The 21,337-nt window shown below is 41.1% G+C and overlaps 3 protein-coding genes across 3 annotated transcripts; 2 read left to right on the top strand and 1 right to left on the bottom strand.

Annotated features, from left to right (window-relative positions):
• Positions 1-209: 209 nt before the first annotated feature.
• Positions 210-5,145, bottom strand: rwdd2b (RWD domain containing 2B). The gene is made up of 4 exons (XM_083887092.1): positions 4,843-5,145; positions 4,687-4,754; positions 2,079-2,447; positions 210-765 (listed from the first exon to the last, which is right to left on the bottom strand). Exons 1-4 carry the CDS (start codon positions 5,053-5,055, stop codon positions 519-521), a joined length of 897 nt encoding a protein of 298 aa, XP_083743218.1. The 5' UTR covers positions 5,056-5,145; the 3' UTR covers positions 210-518.
• Positions 5,146-5,435: 290 nt separating this feature from the next.
• Positions 5,436-13,255, top strand: usp16 (ubiquitin specific peptidase 16). The gene is made up of 17 exons (XM_083887330.1): positions 5,436-5,762; positions 5,856-6,052; positions 6,345-6,448; positions 8,057-8,169; positions 8,254-8,492; positions 8,577-8,672; positions 8,767-8,897; positions 8,989-9,076; positions 9,539-9,620; positions 9,699-9,790; positions 9,877-9,930; positions 10,006-10,170; positions 10,279-11,020; positions 11,129-11,223; positions 11,312-11,398; positions 11,770-11,920; positions 12,475-13,255. The coding sequence occupies exons 1-17, from the start codon at positions 5,702-5,704 to the stop codon at positions 12,591-12,593; spliced, it is 2,616 nt and encodes an 871-aa protein (XP_083743456.1). The 5' UTR covers positions 5,436-5,701; the 3' UTR covers positions 12,594-13,255.
• A 255-nt stretch (positions 13,256-13,510) lies between these two features.
• Positions 13,511-19,939, top strand: LOC310924835 (transcription regulator protein BACH1-like). Its single transcript, XM_083886678.1, has 5 exons — positions 13,511-13,597; positions 14,976-15,233; positions 15,642-16,787; positions 16,868-17,074; positions 17,614-19,939. Exons 2-5 carry the CDS (start codon positions 14,994-14,996, stop codon positions 17,986-17,988), a joined length of 1,968 nt encoding a protein of 655 aa, XP_083742804.1. The 5' UTR covers positions 13,511-13,597; positions 14,976-14,993; the 3' UTR covers positions 17,989-19,939.
• Positions 19,940-21,337: the final 1,398 nt, after the last annotated feature.

Below are 21,337 nucleotides of genomic sequence, written 5' to 3'. Positions count from 1 at the left end.
ACGGCGTCGTTATCAATCATTCACGAGGAGAAAAACCAACAGATGCCATAAAGAGATATTCAGCATATTGCTAACAATGTTGTCCAAATATTAATGTGCTATCAGACCTGAAAATCCTCTAATAAGCCTGGCTGTAATACACAGTGGTGCCATTCGAGAACAGAAGTACCTCGAGCAAGATGTGATCTGTGGCTCATCCAGTCTGAAAATTGCAAATTTAGCTGATGTCCTTGAGAAAATGCTCAGATAAAGATCTTTTTAAGATCCTTCTTTTATTTTTTGGGGGTAAAAAAATAAGCCTTTTAACTAAAAAAAAAAAAAGAGCAGTGTCTGGCATCATAGAAATGTTTGTCATTTATTTCTGAGAGGTCTCAGAGAAACGTCCACAAAAGGCCTGTTAATGTATTTCAGTTTTGTGTGAGTTGGACGAGAATAAAAACAAACTAAAAGAGCAATGAAGATATCAGACAGTTTTTCCAGGCCCAAGGTAAAAAGAAATATGTCTATTTACTTGCCCACTACCTGCCTTCAATGCCAAAATATAACTGAAAGACGTCACAGCAGCCTTTCTCGTTTAAGAACTGGTAGAGCTGCCCGAGGTCCATGTGATTGCCTCGGTTACCGTGGGGGTCAAACATGGCTTCTTCAAATCCCGTGAATTTACGCAAGGATTCGACGCGGTCCACAGTCCTGCTGTCGTCGTCGTCGAGGGGAATATCCTCCCTGTGCCGAATCATGATCTTCTTCCAAGTCAGCACCTTCACTCTGTGAAATGGGAAGAAAAGTACAGAGACGTCACGAACCTCGCAACTCAGCCGAGCTGGAAGCTGCGACATTTGCTCCTTAGGCTCGTCAACTCTTTTGATAATGGGTTTGAAGCTTTTTTCGTGATTGTTTCAGCTCCTTAAATGTGAATATATTCTTCATTTCTTTGCTTCTTAGGACAAAGAAAATCATTAAAAGTGAGTCATTTTGGTTTGTGGACAAAAGTAAGATGTTCGAGAACGTCATCATCTCCAGGTTTGACAAACACCGATCAAAGTTTTTTTTTATTATTATAATTATATAAGAGTAAATCTATTATTATTATTATAATAATAATAATAATAATTGCTGATAATATTGTGTAGGGCTGTAACGATACACAAACTCACAATTCGATTTGTATCACGATTTTTGACTCACGGTTCGATACATTCCACGATTTTTTTTAAATTTAAAATACATTTTATTATTAAAACTTAATGTAACATTTAATAACAAATATTTTGGAACACTGTGAACAGATTTGAACATAAATAAATAAATAACCAATTTCTCTCTTTTCTGTAACAAAATAATACTGTTGAAAAATACAAAGTCAATCAGACTGGGATTTGTCCCCAAAGCATGCTGGGAAGTGTAGTTCTTCATGAGAAGAGAGCAGTTTTGTGACGGTGGAAATAACTTGTTTTGATAAACAGCAACGGTAAGACAACATTTCCGCTTGTATTTCTTGAAAGTCAGTTGTTGTTTTGCTCTTATTTTGGGACTGGATCCGTGAATCTTGGTCGTAGAGTGATAAAAAAATGGTACCGCTGGAATCTGTAGATTCTCCGCTGTTTACATAATCACGCTGACGCTCCGGTGCCGCTTTTAAACATGTGCTCTGTAACGTTTTTTTTCACCTCCTGCGGGTTTGATCCATCGGTGTTTTAACTGTGTTTGGTGAACATGAGAATGGTTTATATGAGCTTTTAGCCGAGTTTCTGACCTTTCTGTGGGTATGCAGCATGTCTGTGTTTGTTTAAATGTTTAAGTTACATATCGTTACAGCCTTAATATTGTGCATCCCTAATGATCGATTAATCTGTCTATTATTTTCTTGACTAATTAACCGATGCATTCTATCAGAAAATGTTGATCTGTGTGTTTCCCAAACCTGGAAATAATGATGTTTTTAAAAATCTAAAAATGTACTGATGTCTTTGTTATATGGAGCCAGAATATATTGAGAGCTTGCTTAATGTAGTTAAAAAAAACAAAAAAACACTTCATTATCGATTGATCGTTACTATTATAAGTGAACAACACGATACCTGGACCAGAACTCTTCGCAGGCAGACTGAGGACCCTCCACACACACGACACCAGGTTTCCCCGGCATGCTGAACCCGGACAGGCCCAGCTCCTTGGACCACTCCAGGATGTTCTTCCTCTTTGTCTTGTTGTAGATGTGATGACTGTAGATCCACAGGCGACTGAACGCTTCCTCGGGCCGCGGACTCGACTCTTTCTTAGGAGCCGGCGCTGCCGCTGATGAACTCTTGTCAACGAAGAGCTGCAGGTTGTCTTTCACCCAGTCCACGGCAGAGAGCACACACACGTCCCCCAGGCAGTTTTCTGTGAGGTGAGCATTTAGAGCTGTGTGGAGCTGCGTCTGCTGGGCCCTGCTGAGAGCAGCACACCTGTGTGGCACAGAGACGAATTCAGAGAAGTTCTCAATTTCCGATTGAGGAAGCTCCAAGCTAACATCTGCACCAGCAAAAACCAATTAACGACAATATCTGTCTATAAAGCAAGTTGCGTCTGTGTGTCTGTGACAGGCATATCTCGCTGACCGTTAGTCAGATCGCCCTAAGACTTTGGATATGGATTGAGCATGGCCCGATGGTGTGCATCCTTGATTTTCAAATTTTTTGGAGTAATTTCAATTTTTCGCTGATTTATCACGCTACACCAGGCTCATCAGCAGCGGCTGCGCTGTCTGGAGTGGGGAAGTGGGAGTGAAGAGGCTGTACTCACAGTGGGTGAGACATTTCCTTGCAGCTTGTGAACAGGCAAGGCAGGCAACTATTGCCCGATAGGGGGCCCCGACACTCGGAGCCTGAGGGCTGTTTTTACTGAAATGTGCAGTGACCAGCCGCCTCCCCGTCCCCCTTAAACAACAATGGCCGTTTTGCAATAACATCTCAGTAGGAAACCTCCCTAAAGGGGCCCCACCTCACTTTAACCTGTGTGAAATTATCGTTTTGCAAGTTGGAAAATGAAGAGGATTATTTGCAGTGTAATGCATATCTTTTTTACTCAGTTTATATATGTTTATTTCAGTTATTTACAGTATTTTATTGTTCTATATATTTATATTGTTTTATAATGTGGGTTATTTACAGTGTAATGTATTTTTTTTTAACTAAGTTTATATAGTTTTCACATACAAAATATTTTGAACTTATACATTTTTCGTTGGTGTCAGATTATTTGTAATATAATGGTGATGAACACTGGTGGGAAGGGCCCCCTGGGAATTTTTGCTTAGGGCCCCTACAAAGCCTAGAATCGCCTCTGTTCACCAATATGCGAGCACATATTTATTTTTGCATTAGCATGCTACTACTTTGCAGCTAACTTGGCGAAACCTGTTTCCAAAAGGTAAGCTAGCGAGGCTACGGTTAGCATTAGCGTAGGGCTAACACAATACGAACACGGTGCAAATCCAACGCAAATGTTTTAATTTTCAATCAGCATTAGCGTAGCTAGCTGTTGTGACTGTCAGCCACGCCAGTAACTGAAAAATCGTCTTCAGCTCCCACTATAGGAATACATACTTCCTACGGGCACTGCACTAGTTTTTTTTATTATTAACTGGAGAGAAAAAAGCCAAATTAAATAGTTTTTCCTGTTTAAAAACATGGAAACTTTATGACACTGTTCTGCTATTATTATCTTTTATTATAAATGACACAATTCTTATCACAACAGGTTCTGCTGTCAAAGCTGCAGCTATCATCAATCAACACTGCGATATTAATATTATTATGTTGCAACTCGTCCTACGGTACTCTGTTTTCCACCTCAGATTAGTCATTTGAGTCATAAGTCTTGTCACTGTTTTGTTTTTTTTTGCTTCAGTGCAGATTTCATCACCGCACTTGAGATGTGATAGGTTCGCCTCAGGCAATAGGAAGTGGACGGACATTTCCACTCAATACCAGAGGAGACTAGTAAATGTCAGCTGTGTGAATGTGGTGGAAGTTGAAAATGAAATGGACTCATTTTTTTGTTTTATTATCCACACAGGCTGTTTTGTAAGATGACTGTAGAAGGTCTTTTTTTCTATGTCTGAGGCCCGAGACTTGATTTCCTGTTCACGTATAAATGGTTTGGTCTGGCTGCTTTCGTGTACGGCACTTTCCAACAATGGATGTGTATTTCATGCTACATATGTTTTATGTTATGTGTCATAAGACGGTGCTTATTTTCACCACATGCACTATGTGGACAAAAGTATTGGGTCTAGGAATGAGCCGATATGATACTCAGTATCGGTATCAGTCTGACACTGGCCATAATCACTCGATCGGTAAGTGGAAAAACAAGACGTAGAATCTGATACAAGCCATAAACATTATTATAATGCTTTAATAAGCACAGGACAATTGCTGTAAAGAGACATGTCTGCCACCACCTTCATGTGACGGTTGTATTATAATAAACAAAAAGGTAATATTTGGTGTATAATTTCTTCTTGAAACTAAATTGTACATACTTTATCACTTGATTTAGAGTTTAATTTACATCTTTATTGTTTTTTGTGTGTGTGTTGTTGCCCTCCATGTTAATTTTGCACCGTGCATGTGCATTTTGCATGTGAAAGCAGTTTCTAAACATGAGTTTGGAGAAATTGCAATAATTTCAGCGCCTTACCGGACTGTGATCTCTGGCAACACACTGGGATATTCAGATGGATAAGCACAGGAGAGAATGACGTCCATCTGAAAATACATGCATCAATAAATAAATAAATAAAGTCGGGGGAAATAATTATACAGAAATCATACAAGGACAATCTCGTTATGTTACCATGCCAATAGTGGCGGTGTCCAACTTCTGTTTGATGAGGAACTGGGGTCTGAGAGGAGGCGGACTGTCTGCTGAAGCTATGCCCTCAACATAGTCCCTCAGCTCGGCCACAGCCAGCTGGTCTGTGAGCTCCAGCTCGTCCCGGGTGGGAAACATGCTGCTCAACAGCTCGAGCTCTGAAAGCTGAGACTCAGCCCTCTCCAAGTAAGACATGCTCTCTTCACTAGTGTTACGCGTTTACGACATAGTCTTTAAACACATTTTATGTCCAAAGTTAAACAATATAATGTCGTTTTAACAGGACAAATTACACATTTACGTCCCGGCTGCCGTACCTCCACGTTCACCGAGATAATTCCAGTCGACGATTGATTGTTTCCGCACGGACTGGTTTACGCGACCGCACACAGGAAACGGATGCGCCGAGCGCTAGAAACAGTCCGTCACATATTTGGTCCTCTGCATGTGTCAGCGCTGTGATAGTTTTTCTTTTCTTTTCTTTTCTTTTTCGCGTATAATTACCCCGGTTTATATACACTTTTATTTAACTCGTGTCATCAATAAATAAAGTAAACAATGTCCGGAGTTGAATATGTAACCTCTCAAAGTTAGCGGTATTGAACATCGCGAAGGTTTTCGTCTGTTTTTTTTTTCTTTTGTGACAGTAAGCTGAGTTAGCAATAAGACGTCACTTTCGTACTTTTAATGCAACATTAACTCGTTAGTGTTGTCTTACGCTGGGTGCTAAAATGTGTCACGCAGCATTATAGTCGGATTTAGCTGTTAGCCAGTGCTAACATTACCTCAGATGAGTACCGTGTCTCGTGTCAATTTATCCTGAATTGTGCTTCAGGTGAACATGGGAAAGAAAAGAGGGAAAGATAAGAGCACCAGAGAGGACGATGACTTTGATCTGACAGGTAAATACTGGAAAAAAACAAAACATTAACGTTGTGAAAAAGCATGTGAGAGACTTTCTCTCATTTTAATATTATCCTTTGAAATCTTCATAGGTCCGTCCTGTAGGCATATAAAGAAGGGAACAGACCAAACTCTTCTAAAGAAACTCAGTGGGGATATTGAGTTGATTAGCTGCCAGGACTGTAAGCATGAAGAAAATAAAGAAAATAATGGCAACAGCTTGCCACAAGACTGTGAGGAGGAAAACGAAACTGTAGCCGTATGGATGTGCTTGAAATGTGGCCACAGGGTGAGTTCATTCAAAGTGTCTATAAGAACTGCACGATATGGTAAAAAAAAAAACCAACACAGTGAGGTATTGCAATTGTAATATTATTTATTTTTTGTGACATGTTTTCTCATCTTAATAATGGGACATTTTGGCCAGTGAATTCTTGCTATTTTGACACACATTGTAATCTTTATCATCAATTTGTATTATTTTGTGTCTAATTGTGCAGCCCTGCTGTTAATTATTCAGATGAATGCACACGTGTTCAGGGACATTTTTACTAAAATAATATAATGATGTCCACTATTAGGGATGTGGGAGACTCACTGAGAATCAGCATGCGATCAAACATTATGAGACTCCGCGGTCAGATCCACATTGCCTGGTGGTCAGCATGGACAACTGGAGTGTATGGTGAGTCAATCAATCTGTATTTATATAGCCCACAGTTTACAAAACACAGTTTGTCTCACGGGGCTAAGTGTGTTGCTGAAATGCCGTCATGGGGGCATATCATTAGTAAATCAGTCGCCTACTACCTGGCATTAAAATGTGTCTGCTGTGACCACTTAACATCAGATCTGAGCTTCCCCACCCTTTATTTAAATACACGGCACGCTGACGTCACGACTGTTGACAAGGTCAAAACAAGCCTGACATGTACAGATGTGCCCACTCTCAGTGTGTATGTACATAAGTGACGTAGAGAGAGAGAAAAAAGAGACGAGAGGAGCTGAGAGAATCAGATCTCTTCTGCTGTAAAAAAGTTTTAACCATCAAGAAAATTACATGGCAATCAGTGTTAATATTATGGTGGCAGCTGCAAATAAATGAATATATGTATGAGTGCTGATTACAGATGTAATGCTGTGAAACAACTGGTGATCAAATCGTGTCGGCTGAGGAGGCGTTCCTTTTCCTTTCCTGAGGGTGGATTGCTCAGTAACTTGAACTAATCTGTCTTCAAACCACCTCCCAATGTGTGTTTTGATCAGAGGAATCATTGGGGCTGCTCAGTGATCTGGCTATGATCAGATCACAGATCATCAGATCATAAAAACTAAATTTGGAGATGGTTTGGAGACGAGCACATTGATATCAGATGTATCTGTGTAATCAGACTTGTTGTTCTCCTAATTAGACATTATGCCATGTGCATTTTAATGCCTGATGTGAACAGTCTTATTTAACGCCGTCCTTTTGTGGTTGGATCTCTCCGGGTGGATGTTGATACCAGACTTGAAGACAGTCCAAGTCTTTAGAAGTCAGGATTTTGACTGGGCTTTAGTCCTCAAAGACACTCGGGGAGATGTTCTTCGCTTCAGGTCACTGATAAGATAAAAGTTAAAAGGTGCACTCTGTAGCCTAATCTCACTGTATTTGACTGCATTAGTCTATCCTTCGATTCCGACTCATTACTGCTGAAAGGCACCTGCATACCACACTGCTGTCACTGCCAGGCTTCACTGTAGGGATGGTATTAGCCAGGTGATGAGGTGAGCACTGCCTGGTGTTCACCAGGTATATTGCTCGGAGTTCTGCCCACATGGCTAACTTTTGTTTCTCATCAGCCTAGAGGATATTCTTCCTCACGCTCTCAAAAGTGCTTAAAATGCAATTTGGCATACGGCAAGCTGGACTGCCATATGCTTTTTAAGTGGTCTGTGTCTAGACACTCTACCCTGAAGGTCTGATTTATGTAAGTGCTGCTGAGATGGTCGTACTTCCAACAGACTCTACAATCACTGCAGAGGACTTTTAAAGTTCTGTGAGGGTTTTGTTTTGGTTCTCTGTCACCTCCCTGACCTTGTCCCTTGTTTAGTTCACAGGTCGGTGTGATGGACAGCTAATTGTACACTCTAAACCCCTGTCCCGTTCTATTCCATGCCACATTCTATCCTATCAGTCTACAGCGAGATTGCAGGTGTCATAGCTTGATCTTGTGATCTGACATGTAATTTCCTGATACTTTGTGTCTTAATAGATATGTGTTTTCTTTTTCTTTTGTTGACAACCCTGCAGGTGCTACATATGTGACGATGAAGTCCAGTACTCCAGAACTGGACAGTTGGCTCAGCTGGTGACCAATTTAAAAAAGCAGACCTCTGCAGATTCTATTAAGAGACCGCAGAAAAGTAGGTATACAATTTTGAAATTGAAAATGTAATGTTGGAGTTACACTTCTATAACACGTCGACCTTTTTTAAATGTTTTATCAGGAGTGAAAGAGGAAGACGACAGCTCGGCGGTAGTTGAGCAAAAGACGGCGACTGTAAATGCAGATGAAAGTGAGGACAAAAAGGAGAACAAAGAAATCAAGAGCGACCATAAGAAAAACCCCAAGAAGGAGAGTGTCGGGAAATCGCAGAATTCCAGCAAAGCTGAAGACAAAAGTGGTGTTTCAGTGAGAGGGCTGAGTAACCTGGGAAACACCTGTTTCTTTAATGCAGTCATTCAGGTAGGACTAGACCTTTATATGAGACTATTTTTTTAGTTAAAGATAATATCGAGTTAATATCATTGTTCCCGTTGTCTTTTTCAGAATCTCTCTCAAACGCAGCTCCTAAGACAAACTCTCAACAAAGTGACGGGAGAGAACGTGAACATTGACATTAATCCTGGTGCCTCCTCCGATTTGGTGTGCTACTTTTATTCTTTACTGAAAAAATAATGTAAATAATTGTATCTAATATGCACCAATGGTTACTCATGGACTTTTATTATAATTGCAGGAACCTGTTGCAGTGCATTTAGAACACCCTGGATCTCTGACTGTGGCTATGTGTCAACTACTCAACGAGATCCAGGAAACTAAGAAGGGTGTGGTGACACCTCGGGAGTTATTTACACAAGTCTGTAAAAAGTGAGCATGGCTTCATATTGGGAGCGTAACTACTTCCCTACTGTCATCACTACATTACGTGTCATTCATTCGTTCATCTCTGTTTCCACAGAGCTGCCAGATTCAAAGGGTTCCAGCAGCAGGACAGCCAAGAGCTGCTGCGCTACCTTCTGGATGGGATGCGTGCCGAAGAAATCAAAGTCAGTTTTAACAAAAAAAACTATCTATATATCACATTTGAGAAAGAATTTTAGAATAAAGAAAACTGTGGAAAAGCACAGCAGCAAATACATTGCACTGTACACTAAGATTTCAAAGATTTTTTCACACTCCCAAACATTATTAATTAAGCCATTAATATTTATTTCCCGTTCAAAACCCATAAAGATTTACCTTTTTCTTGCAAAGCTATACTCTGTGGAATTATATTAAGAAAACACAATTTTAGCAACAGATACTATATACCTGTATATATTTAACATCAATTAAACATTACAAGAAATATATGCTTAGTAAGAGATGATCTTAGAAGTTCTTTGACAGTAAATATAAATGAATTCCACAGAGTTTATAAGAGCAGAATTAACATCCTCGATGCAAATGTGTACCAAACAGTTAATTTATAGTCTTCACATCTATAAAGCTTGTGTTTATCTTTTCAGAGAGTGAGCTCAGGGATCATGGAGGCATTGAAACAGTCGAGGAAAAGCACCGAGGGAGAGCAGCTGAAAACATTAGTTAAGGGTGAGTAGCGGGAGGTATGAATTAAAACTTATTATTAAAATTTAGTTGATTTCTAATGTTCTAAAGTTCTGATTTCAGAGTATGAAAAACACTCGTCTCCCAAAAACTTTGTGGACCTAGTGTTTGGCGGGGAAATGACGAGCACGATAATGTGTCAGCAGTGCGAAACGGTACGCGTCGCTGTCGAAACATGATCACAACCTGTCAGCGTCGCATCAGTGTGAGAGTTTTAACGGCCGCTACTTTGTACATGCAGGTTTCTGTCGTCACGGAAATGTTTTTGGATCTTTCTCTTCCTGTTTCTGACGAGGTAAAGTGTTGAACCATTTCATTCAGTTGCTTATTTGCACGATATGCGCCCTAATTGCATGCCTACTTCTTACAGGCGTTTAGAAAGAAGAACCAGAAAAAAGTGTTCCAGAAGACAAGCGAGTCGAGCCAGGATGAGATAAACAGCCCTCTGACCAATGGAAATGAGGACAGTCCTGTTGGAGGTGGTAGCAAGTACCAGCAGAAGAAAGCCAAGAAGCAGGCAAAGAAGCAAGCAAAGGTATGTCAGTGAATGTACACACAGTTCATTTGCTTGTCTTTGTTTGTTTTGCAGCGGTGTTGGATTAATGTGCAGAATAAACTAAATAGTAAATTCTCCTTTATGCAGAATCAAAAGAGGCAGCAGAAGTTTGAGGGCAGGGTCACTCTGGACACTCTCGCATCTCCGAGCAATGCAGAGAATGAACAGACTGATCCTGATGCAGATGCAGATGCAGATGCAGATGCAGATGCAGATGCAGATGCAGATGCAGATGCAGATGCAGATGCAGATGCAGATGCAGATGCAGATGCAGATGCAGATGTAGAGAAAAATGGTGAGAGTGAGACTAACGAAGGAGCCTCGTTGAATGAAGGAAACTCTTCACCGAGCGCTGCCGCTAATCAGGGCGCGCAGAACCTGGACACTGACCAGGGTGAGAAAGAAACTGAAGAGGATGTCGATTCGGAAACGGTCAACAACCGTTTCACAGTCTTATCAAATGAGCAGGACTCGAAGGACAGCCTCTTAGACGACGACATGGAGCAGGAGGTGGAAGACGCGGCGCAGCTGGTGAACGAGATGGAGAAAGTAACTCTGGACGATGCCTTCATAGAGGATTCTGACTCTGTGGAGCAGAGTGAGGAAGCTGAAGAAGAAGAGTCCCTGGAGAGTAAAGAGTACACCGTAGTAAACCAGGACCCAGAGCTGGCCTTCCAAGCTCTGGCCGCGAGAACATCCCCAGAGAAGCAGGAGTGTTCGGTGCAGTCGTGTCTATTTCAGTTCACAGAGGTGGAAACGCTCACACAGACCAACAGCCTGCTGTGTGTCACCTGCACTAAACGGCAAGGGAACAAAGACAAAGCTGCGGGTATATATACGCACCATTTCTCTTCATGCACATATGTTTCTCAGAGTGACTCGCTCTGCCTTTTGTGGATAAATACAGTTTGTCATCTTTTAAATGTGCTTTGTTCAGGATCCAAGAAGAACGTCTACACGGATGCCTTGAAGCAAATGTTGATCTCCTCTCCTCCACCAGTGCTCACCCTTCATCTAAAGAGATTCCAACAGGTAGCAGCAGTTGAATGTCACATCTTTGATCTTGGCTGACAGTTAAGTGGCAACCGTAGCATTTCATTTTCTTGTTGGCTTCCTCTAGAACGGTTACAGTATTTGTAAGGTGAACAGACACGTCCAATTCCCCCTGATACTGGATCTCGCTCCTTTTTGCGGAGTTAAATGCAAGGTAAATATCAGCTTATATTATCTAACATTCTTACAAGGCTAAGGCTGAATCCCAATGTGTGTGTGGTGTGTATGTGTCTTAATGCAGCCGGTCTGCAGTCGCTGTAACTGTGTTTGGGAACACACCTCACGTCAGCGTCACCTCCGATGTCGTTGGTTAGCAGCTGACAGTCGTAAAAACAGAAAAATAGCCCAGGCAACAGACTGCATTTTTGGGTTGCTACATCAACGGTGTGTCTCATTTCTTAGGGGAACATTCGTACCCCTCGCACCCTCAACTCTGTTTTGAGGGGGAAGGGGGAAGGAGTGGAATTGGGATTCAGCCTAAATGTATCGTTGTCTGAGCACTAATGAAACCTTCCAACCTTACAGAACATGACAGAAGGAGACTCTTCACAGATTTTGTACAGTTTGTATGGTATTGTGGAGCACAGTGGAACAATGAGGTCCGGTCACTACACGGCCTATGTGAGAGTTCGACCCGAGTGCCCTAATTCCACATCCAACGGACTTTCAGTAGAAGGTAGGTCAACTCGTGTGAAGACCATTAGGATAACTGCTTATTTAGTGACAGTGGGAGCTTATTTTGAGGTACGGTAAATGGGATCCAACACTGATTTAGCCAACTTTGCTCCCATTTCTGTGAAACCAGACACCTGCTGTCACTGATAACATGGCTGTCAACAGTGACAGAAGAAAAAAACACTCAACAAAACCACTTAGAGTAAGATATCAGAAGAATATGTTTGCTGCCTTATCTTGTCATGAGACAGCCTTTTCCTACTGGTAATCCATTGAGAAAATGTGTATTTTAAGCTCATTGGGACACATAGTTGTGTAAAGGAAATAAAAAGTGGCGAACATTCTGAAGATATCAAAAACTTCAGCAACCATAGATTGTATGAGGTGAGTGTTTTGTTACGTGGCTAAAATGTGCTTTTCCTTCTGTCCCTGCTGGCAACCATGTTTTTTAGTGAGAACAAGTGCCCGGATCTCACACTAGTTCATGTAATCGTGACGTATTTGTTGACCTCCATGTTGATGATGATGTGTCACCATCTCGTAACTTCCCCGCAGGAAGAGATCCATCCGGTGGATCCTGGTTTCATATCAGCGACACCAGCGTTACGCCTGTGAGCGAGAGCAAAGTCCAGAGTTGTCAAGCCTACCTCCTCTTCTACGAAAGGATCATCTAATGAGAAAGATATACAGTACCTCACCACTCAGGAACACCTAACAAGCCAACAAGCTCTCCTCCCGCTGCTGCCTCCGCTTCCATGGATGTTGACCCACATGTTGAACTGCCTGTTTTATCAGAGACTGAAACTGGCCTGTGATGACATTAAACGGATTATAAGACAATGGACATTTGACAATGCTGACATTTTCATCACCTCTGTGTTCTACGGTTTTTCAGGTTCCAAACAGAACAGCTCTTATCTCGTATCTCACACTTGTAGTAATAGGACAAGGTGAGCAATTAAAGGCCCAGTGTGTAAGAATTAAGCGTGACTGCAATGCAAGTGTGTCGAGGATTCGTGGTGGCCTTCGCATATTGGACAAATAATTTTATTTTTTAATTTGCATGGTAAGCTCCTTTTCGACAGAATGGGGGTACACATGCACTGGCGTAGAAACAAAAATGGTAGCCTCTATAAAACCCAACCCCGAAAATAATGTTTTGTTTACAAATATACTTATTTGATTGCATTTATGCCAGTAAGCCATCCTGCGTGTTGCACACTGAACCTTTAAACTGATCATGGACAAGGAACATTGGGCAATGTTCACAATTGTATTAGATAAGTGTTTTAAGTCTCACACAGAACAGATCTATGAGTCTGTCAATCATGAGACAAGGTGGGGCCTGGAAGTCAAGATTGACATTGAACATATTGTGATAATTGATTTAACAATTTCAGAATATAAATCGGAATTGATTTGTCTAATGAAATATTTATAATGTCGCCTTTTAACACAATAAAGACGGGAATGCTCCCAAAAAGACCCTCTTCTGCTGATGTTGCGCTTCTCTGAATAGGCGTTCGGCTCTGCGCATGCGCCGTTAGCGCTAACAGCTTTTCCTGGTCCTACTTATCACATGACGAGGAGGAAAAAGTGTGTCTCCGGATGGCCTGAGTCATCTGTATGCAAAAAACAACAACAACAACTATGGTTTAGTTTCCAGCAAACATGACAGGTCAGTACACGTTTGGCGTTTTTAACAAACCGTTACCGTTCTGAAAGACAGGGGTTGGTGAATGTTTATATGTGACCCGTGACGGGAAGCTAGCATGCTGTCGTTCAGCTAACGGCCGAGCTCGTGCTAAAATGCTCAATTGTGACATTAATGTATTAATGTACGCGTAATTACTCGTTAACGTGACTGCTTTCCTTTATAACTTCCAATATTGTTCGTTACGTTTTTCAGCCAAGCCAAGCGGGTAAGCTGGCGAAGGATGAGTCAGCATTTTTTCCCCCCATAAACTTGCTGAGTAAAAGTTTAATCCATCCGGGCTGCCGTAACTAATCTATCCCTGACGTATTACTAATTAATCGATGTTTGTCACCGATTGTTTAACTCGCACTGTTGTGCTGCTTTACCTTCACACAGGTACGTTCTATGACTGGTATAACAATTGGACACTAGTCATAACACGTCAATGTGTTTAAAACTAGGAAAGAATATGTTGTGATACTTAAATTAGCTTGTTTGTCAGGCTATTTGTTAAATATGTCCGTCAAGAAGACACAGACACATGTGACCTCTTCAAATGGCTTTTTTGTCTATTACATTGTTATGCTATAAAGGATTTAGGAGCTATATTGTTAAGTGCAATGAGAATAGTTTGTTATTTAATATTAGTATTTTTATGTATTTAGCTGGCTGGCTCAGTTGTAGTTAATAAGTTATATTATAATAAGGCTGGGTGTTCTCAGGAAAAGCCTGGGTTGGTATTTGTCACAAAGGTGATAAACAAGTCTTTAAGAGTCTTTAAAAGTCTTTTTTTTTTTCCCACAGTATTATATAATAACAGTCTACACTGTAACAAAAGACCTATTTCAAAGTACTATATTACATATACAATTCTGACATTTGTAGCAGTTATTCACAGAAAATGTCAAACTTCCCCATCTTTTTTTTGTTATTGTTGTTATGCCGCTCTTAGACAGACAAATGCGGACAAAACGTAACCTCCTTTATCTTTATATGTGTAATACATGAAAAAAATACAGTATCGTTGCTGTCATAAAGTTATACAGTTCAAGATGTTGTTTTTCCACTAATGAAATGTTCACATATTAGCATTATCAATTCATCCAGGGTTTATGATCGTTTGGTGTCCAAAATGTCAGCCTATTGTTAAAAATTTCCATCAAAGGTCCAAGGTGACCTCTTCAAATGGCCTGAGCATAGTGTTTGCTATCATATTGGAGTAATACAAACATATTCTTACATACAACAGGAGGAACACATGGATAGTTTTTGCTATACAAACATCATGATGATTATTTTCCATCAGTAGGCTAATTGTATTGTGATCATGTGCCTTTTTTGACTCCCCATCCCATACCAGGCTGAGCTTGTAAGAAACATGTCGCTCCAAGGTCCTCGCACGTCAGCGTTCACGTTTCAGTCTGCTGTGCACAGCGACCATGTTCTCCAGTGTCTGAATGAGCAAAGGCAGCAGGATGTCCTATGTGACGTCACAGTGGTGGTGGAGGACAGGATGTTTCGGGCCCATTGCTCTGTCTTGGTCTCCTGCAGTGAATACTTTCACAGTAGGGTCACCAGTGTCACAGGACAGAATCCCATCATCACCTTGCCCGAAGAGGTCAGTGACGTGCTTTGAAGATTTGTGCTGCATGAATGTGTTGTTGGTTGCAGTTGCACAAAGATCTGCTGAGCTCAGCATTTGTGGAGTAAGAAATGAGGAAGCACCGTGTTTCAACATGCATCGGCATGAAACATGTAGACTGAAGTCCTTTGTGAAGTAATGCACAGATGTATATAAAATGGCTTCTATGTTAAAGGTGATCTAAGGCATTACCATGCTAATTAATCAACGTATAAGGAAACATGTTGAACTGAAATGCTAACTGAATAATGCAGAATTAATACAACTATGTTCATTTTGAGACCTGGTCATGTGCATAAAATACTGGTGTAGTAGTATTTTTGTACTAGCATGAGTTTATTTAGTAGCTCAAAAAAGTTCCCTGTATATTTTTCACCCACGCAGGTGACTGTGGAGGGGTTTGAACCTTTGCTTCAGTTTGCCTACACATCAAAGCTGCTCTTCACCAAAGAAAACATCCAGGCCATTCACAGCAGTGCTGAGTTTTTAGGATTTCGAGATTTGGAGTCAGCATGCTTTGATTTCCTCCTGCCAAAGTACGCTGAAGGCAAAAAAAACCCACAGGAGGTCAGGCGTGGAGGAGCTTGTTGTCAGAGTCGGGATCCTGCGACTAGTTTTATCTCGAGGGAAGAGAGCAGCCAACCAAAATCATTTGAGTCTCACAGCTCAGTGCCTTCAGAGGGTGATGAGCACACAGACTTCCCAACACAGTGTCCTCAGAGTGCACAGGGTCAGAAGAGAAGTGAGGATGAACACTTCTGTTTGGAGAACTGCGGGCCTCAAATGGCCCCCTTATCTCTGGACTTAACAGCAAATGGAGTTTGCCCCATGTTGTCTTTGCCATGTCCGGACACGGACAAAGCAGATCATCCATCTCGGTTTTGTGAAAAAGACATTTTAGAGATAGGAGATGTGTTCAGCTGTGGCTTACCCTGCGAGCTGTCGACCCCAGGGGATATGAATCCTCCAGGTCTCATTGAGCCAGCAGGCAGAGGTGTTAAACAGGCTGTTGAGACGCTTGGTGCTGAATCCAACTGCAACCCTGCTTCATGTCCAATCAACAGTACTGTGGCAGAAAATTGTAGTGATTTATTAAAGCAGACGGAGGATGGCCTCGAACAGAGAATGACAGGTGATATCTCAGACTCTGCACTTACTGATTTAAGCCACCAAGAGGGATTTGGGGAGAGGAGCAGTGTGGAGAGGGAGGTGGCTGAGCATCTGGCCAAAGGATTTTGGTCTGACCTATGTCCGTCTCAGGGTCAACCACTCCCCTTGGATCCCGTGGACCAAAACAGTTTAGCAAAAGCGTCTGACTTTCATTGGCTAAAGCAGCTGGACTTGAGCTCCAGTGTAGGAGACTGCCCTTTCCTCCAGGACCTTGGTACAGGTGATGACCTAACTCAACGCACCAACAGTCTGTCACAGATGGAGAAGAGCCCCTGCATGTCCTCCACGTTCAACTCTGCCGACGATTCAGACCTGGACACAGATGGAGATACGGAGGCTAACAACAGAAGAGCAGCAGAGGTCAATGAATGTCAAACACAGCTGATGTTAAACTGTGTGATGCAAAACTAACATAACTCCTTAACTCTCTACTACTGCAGATGCAGCTGCCGTTCGCAGTGGATCAGATCTCTTCACTGAGCCGAAGCGCCTTCCAGCTGCTTCTGAGAAACCATCACCTGACTCAAGATCAGCTGGAGTTTGTCCACGACGTCCGTCGACGGAGTAAAAACCGCGTGGCTGCGCAACGCTGCCGAAAGAGGAAAATAGATGGGATACAACATCTAGAGTGTGAAATCAAAAAATTAGTAAGTCACCTTAAAATACATACATTACTTTTTGTTGTAGTACTTTTACTGACCTCTACTGGTGAGCACAAAGGACTGCAGAAGCTCTCCAAACTAGTTTTTGAATATTGAACACAAAAATAAATGTCAATTTACCTTTTTCCCCCGGTGTTTTACTTAATATTTATTTAATAACAATGTCTGGTTTGTCTATCCATAATGTTAGCTGTAACAGCAATGGCAGTACAAATTCAGAAATGATGATGATTATGCACAGATGTGCTCTTGTTTAACACGGCTGTGAGATGATCATAAATAAGACAATGGGAAGAAACTGACGTCAGAGATTAGATTCATGACATGTTCTTCAAACGGAACTAAAATAACAAATCACAGATGACATTTCTAGGATCTATATAAAATGTGTGTTAGTGGTAAAAGATATATTTTGATAATCTCCATTGACTGAACCTTGGTTAGTTGGTTATCCACTGCCTGAACACAAAAGGCTTATTCACTACCAAGGATTCCAGGAATTGACTGTGCTTCATTCTCCACAGAAAAACGAGAAAGAGCGGCTGCTGCAGGAGCAAACAGAGCTGGAGGAAAACCTGGAGGAGATCCGTCAGAGTCTGTGCGGGTTGTGTAAGAGCGTTAGCATCGAGTCTGATCAGGACCAGTTGCAGCTTCTTTCCAAGATCTCCTCTTCACCAGACTTATCCTCTGGCGACGTTAAAGACGAGGAGTCGCACATCACTATCGAAATGGTAAGTAGGTCCTCAGAGTGTGCGCCGAGCGGGCCTCCTGCACACTCTGTTCACATCACTGAGCCACAGGCTGATGTAAAAACAGAGCAGACTGATGCTCCACAAATGTGCCCGGTTCCCGCATCTCTGCTCAACACTTGTCTGGACATGAACAGCAACTTACAATAATTTGACTGAAACTGCTTTTGACATTTCTAAACATACAAAGCGACACGCAGGGGGTGAACCTTTTGGTATATACTGTAATCCCCTGTTGGGATAGACATGCTTTCCTGTGTATTTCCTGTTATTTCCTGCCAAATCCAGCGTCCAGGTCCAGCGTGTAAGAATTTGTTTAATGGTGAAACTACAGTTTGTAACAAATGGACGACTCCTCTTCTCAGCACCCCCTCTCTTTTCCACTGTCATGGAAGTACAGGTATGTCGCTCTCGTTTGCGTTGTTGGTTTCCACTTCAGAACATGAAATGCACACTCTGGGTGGTTTGACCTTTCAGGCTGCCGTAGAGACATGATGGCGCAAGATGGCCGCCTCCAGAAAGTACAACCCTTCGTGAAAGTGTATGTTATATATTATTATACAAACATACTTATGGGTAGTTAATTCAGTTTCTGCCAATGAACTGTCCTGAATATTACTTACTGAACCATTAATGTAACATAGAAATACTAGAGTTTCATTTTGTTGTGTTTCTCAGTATCTGTCCCTCATGATAACAAGATCATTTCTCTTTTTAACGTTGTTTTCCTGATATGACGAGATTTTTCTCATCATAATGAGATAGATTTTCACCATAGATTCAGCTTAATTGATTGATTGTTGTCAAGTCAAGTCAATTTTTATTTATGTAGCCCAACATCACAAACACAATTTGCCTCTAGCTTTACAGTCTTCACCGCTAGTGACACAATCTCTATCCTTAGACTTTAGAGTTTGACTGTGATATGTAGATAAACCCAAAGCCTGCAGGTCGGGTGGTAAGGGTGCATTTACGAGAACATTTTAACAGGTTCAGGCTATTCAGTCAAGACAGATAATGGATCTTTAGGAATAAATTTGTTAAAAAAGCAATTGTCTCTACCAAGTTTATTCCCCTAATCTCAGATAGCATCAATGTGTCACGTGTGCAAATGAAATCGTTCTGTATTCTGTAAATATGTATATAGTTCAGTCTTCTTTCAAAAGCTGTAGTGTAAAGCAGCTTTGAGTGGTCATCAAGACGAGAAAAAGCGCTGTATAAATCCAATTTACCATATTCCTTTAGACATATTAATGATTTTGAAAGGACATTTTAATGCGTAATTATATTAATAAATCACAGTTTTCTCACGCTCGTCTCTCGTCTTCAGTATAAATCCCGTTGACGTCTTCAGCAGGCAAATGAGGTCTGAATTAACGTCATCGCTGATGCAAAATTATGAGATTACCCTGTAAACATTTTCAGTGGAAGCATAACTGGAGAGCCTGTCCACCTTCACACTCCAACTCTCCCGATGTGCCGCGACAATCAATCAGATAAGCTGCATTTAAGGTTAAAACTGTTATTATGAGAAACCTTTGTCAGCAGCGCAGATATGTTTTATTCCCCTGTGGCTGTGCCGTATATTTCTAATATGCATTTCTCTCGCAGTTAACACACTTTTAAAGGTGCATACAGGTTTCAGGTAAATCCCAAATGTTTCATTACAGTCAAGTTTGCTTTTTCTCAGGGACACACATAACCTGACCCAACAGACTCACTGGTGTTTTTGTTTTGTTTTAAATTAATTCAAACTGCTTTTAGTAGTACATCTATGAAAGAAATATGCACAACGATAAGAGAACTTTTTTTTTTTTTACGGCAGAGTTGAAGGAATTGTTACAGCGCCTATAACAAGTGTAGTTTGAGCAAATAACGTCTGTGCTTCCCTCAGTATTTGTATAGTGGTTACATTTTGATTACTTGTGGTATTTGATGCAAAATGTGCCTTATGCAGTAATATAGTACAAACAAGAGAACGATAAAGGCCGTCTTTGTGTATTCTTCTTGTCTCCAGCACTGTTGCACATTAACCAAGAGCTCATTCTGTTATCACTCTCTTCCTCTTTAGGTCTGTTTGCATGCTGATATTATGAAGTGCTTTCACTGGTTACACTTTTAAATAAAAACAGGATTTGTTAACATTTTTAAGCGTGTGAATTCCGCTCCCAGGCTGTGATACGTAGTACCACAGTTTGGCCAGTAGGTGGTAGTCCATCTCTAGTTTACCTCAGCAGCTCAGTTGAGCGTGGACTCATTTCTGTGGCACAGTGGAGTTGTGACTGTTTGTGGCTATAATTTGGGGTTATTATTATACATTATTATAATGTTATTATATTATAAGAAAGTTAGAAAGTGAGCTAAAAGAATGAGCTGTTTGAGAACTACTCAGGTCACTACAAAGAGCATGAGTAGGGTTATGGGACTTTATATAATAACTGTAACTGAACTGAAACTACTGAACTGCAAATATCTTATCAGGAAACCACACAGCAGCAACTCAACCTGCTGAAGTTGAAACTGAAACATCAAGATGTTTTGATGATTTTTGAACGTGACATGGTTGTTGTTGCTTAGTATTTCACAAACTGCTGAGCTACCGCGATTTCCACACACGGCCATCCCAAGGGTTTACAGTGAGCGGTCCAAAATGAGAAAATATCCCGTTAGTCGCAGTTCTCTGAGAAACATCATCTTTTGTTGATGCCAGAGGACAGAAGATAATGACCAGACTGTTTCTTAATGATAAAATGCAACAGTAACTGAAATCAAACTTTGAAGCAGCCAAAGATGCCACATCTGCCACTTAATTAGGTTTCCTTTTGTATCGTGTTATTATTTTTATCTTCTTTCTACTAACTAAGAAGAAGTGAAAGCAAAAAAAAAAACACATTATGTTGTAATTTGAAGGGAGAAGGTGCAACATTCTTGCAGTTTAACAAATGTAAATGAAAAACAAAGATAGTTCTCGACCGATGCTTTGTGAATCTGGAATTATAAATAATTTTAACAAACTTTTAGCTGTTCAGCTGCTTTGGTACCCACTGAACCCACTTGGCTCCTTGTCCTCAAAACTCAGTCCGAACATCAGGAATCTGGGAGGGACCTTTGACAGTCATCTGAGGTTTGATAAACAAATAAGCAACGTTGTCAGGACTAGTTTTTTCCAGTTGCGTCTGCTGGCCAAAGTTAAAAACGTTTTTAAGCCGTCACGACCTTGAGAAAGCCATACATGCGCTAATCAGTTCCAGATTAGACTACTGCAATGCACTGTATGTTGGCCTTTCCCAGACTTCTCTCAGTCGCCTTCAACTTGTTCAAAAACGCTGCTGCCCGTCTTTTAACCAACACTAATAGAAGAGAGCACATCACCCCTGTTCTACACTCTCTCCATTGGCTTCCAGTCTCTTTTAGAATCGATTTTAAACTTTTAATGTTTGCCTTTAAAGCTCTTCATGATCTTGCCCCATCTTATTTATCTGAGCTTTTAACTGTTCGT

The sequence above is a fragment of the Microchirus variegatus genome (genome assembly GCF_963457635.1).
Source record: "Microchirus variegatus genome assembly, chromosome: 3".
NCBI classification, from domain to species: Eukaryota; Metazoa; Chordata; class Actinopteri; order Pleuronectiformes; family Soleidae; genus Microchirus; species Microchirus variegatus.
This window is presented reverse-complemented; position numbering and strand designations above follow the sequence as displayed.

What these genes read in the sequence shown, in the direction of transcription:
- rwdd2b (XM_083887092.1), bottom strand. Translation starts at nt 5,055, where the DNA reads ATGTCTTACTTGGAGAGGGCTGAGTCTCAGCTTTCAGAGCTCGAGCTG. An exon ending in TTGCCAGAGATCACAGTCCG is followed by an intron (nt 2,448 to 4,686) that starts GTAAGGCGCTGA and finishes TGTGCCACACAG; the next exon opens with GTGTGCTGCTCTCAGCAGGG. An exon ending in TGCGAAGAGTTCTGGTCCAG is followed by an intron (nt 766 to 2,078) that starts GTATCGTGTTGT and finishes CCCATTTCACAG; the next exon opens with AGTGAAGGTGCTGACTTGGA.
- usp16 (XM_083887330.1), top strand. Translation starts at nt 5,702, where the DNA reads ATGGGAAAGAAAAGAGGGAAAGATAAGAGCACCAGAGAGGACGATGAC. An exon ending in CGATGACTTTGATCTGACAG is followed by an intron (nt 5,763 to 5,855) that starts GTAAATACTGGA and finishes AAATCTTCATAG; the next exon opens with GTCCGTCCTGTAGGCATATA. An exon ending in ATGGACAACTGGAGTGTATG is followed by an intron (nt 6,449 to 8,056) that starts GTGAGTCAATCA and finishes ACAACCCTGCAG; the next exon opens with GTGCTACATATGTGACGATG.
- LOC310924835 (XM_083886678.1), top strand. Translation starts at nt 14,994, where the DNA reads ATGTCGCTCCAAGGTCCTCGCACGTCAGCGTTCACGTTTCAGTCTGCT. An exon ending in TCATCACCTTGCCCGAAGAG is followed by an intron (nt 15,234 to 15,641) that starts GTCAGTGACGTG and finishes TCACCCACGCAG; the next exon opens with GTGACTGTGGAGGGGTTTGA. An exon ending in AGTGTGAAATCAAAAAATTA is followed by an intron (nt 17,075 to 17,613) that starts GTAAGTCACCTT and finishes CATTCTCCACAG; the next exon opens with AAAAACGAGAAAGAGCGGCT.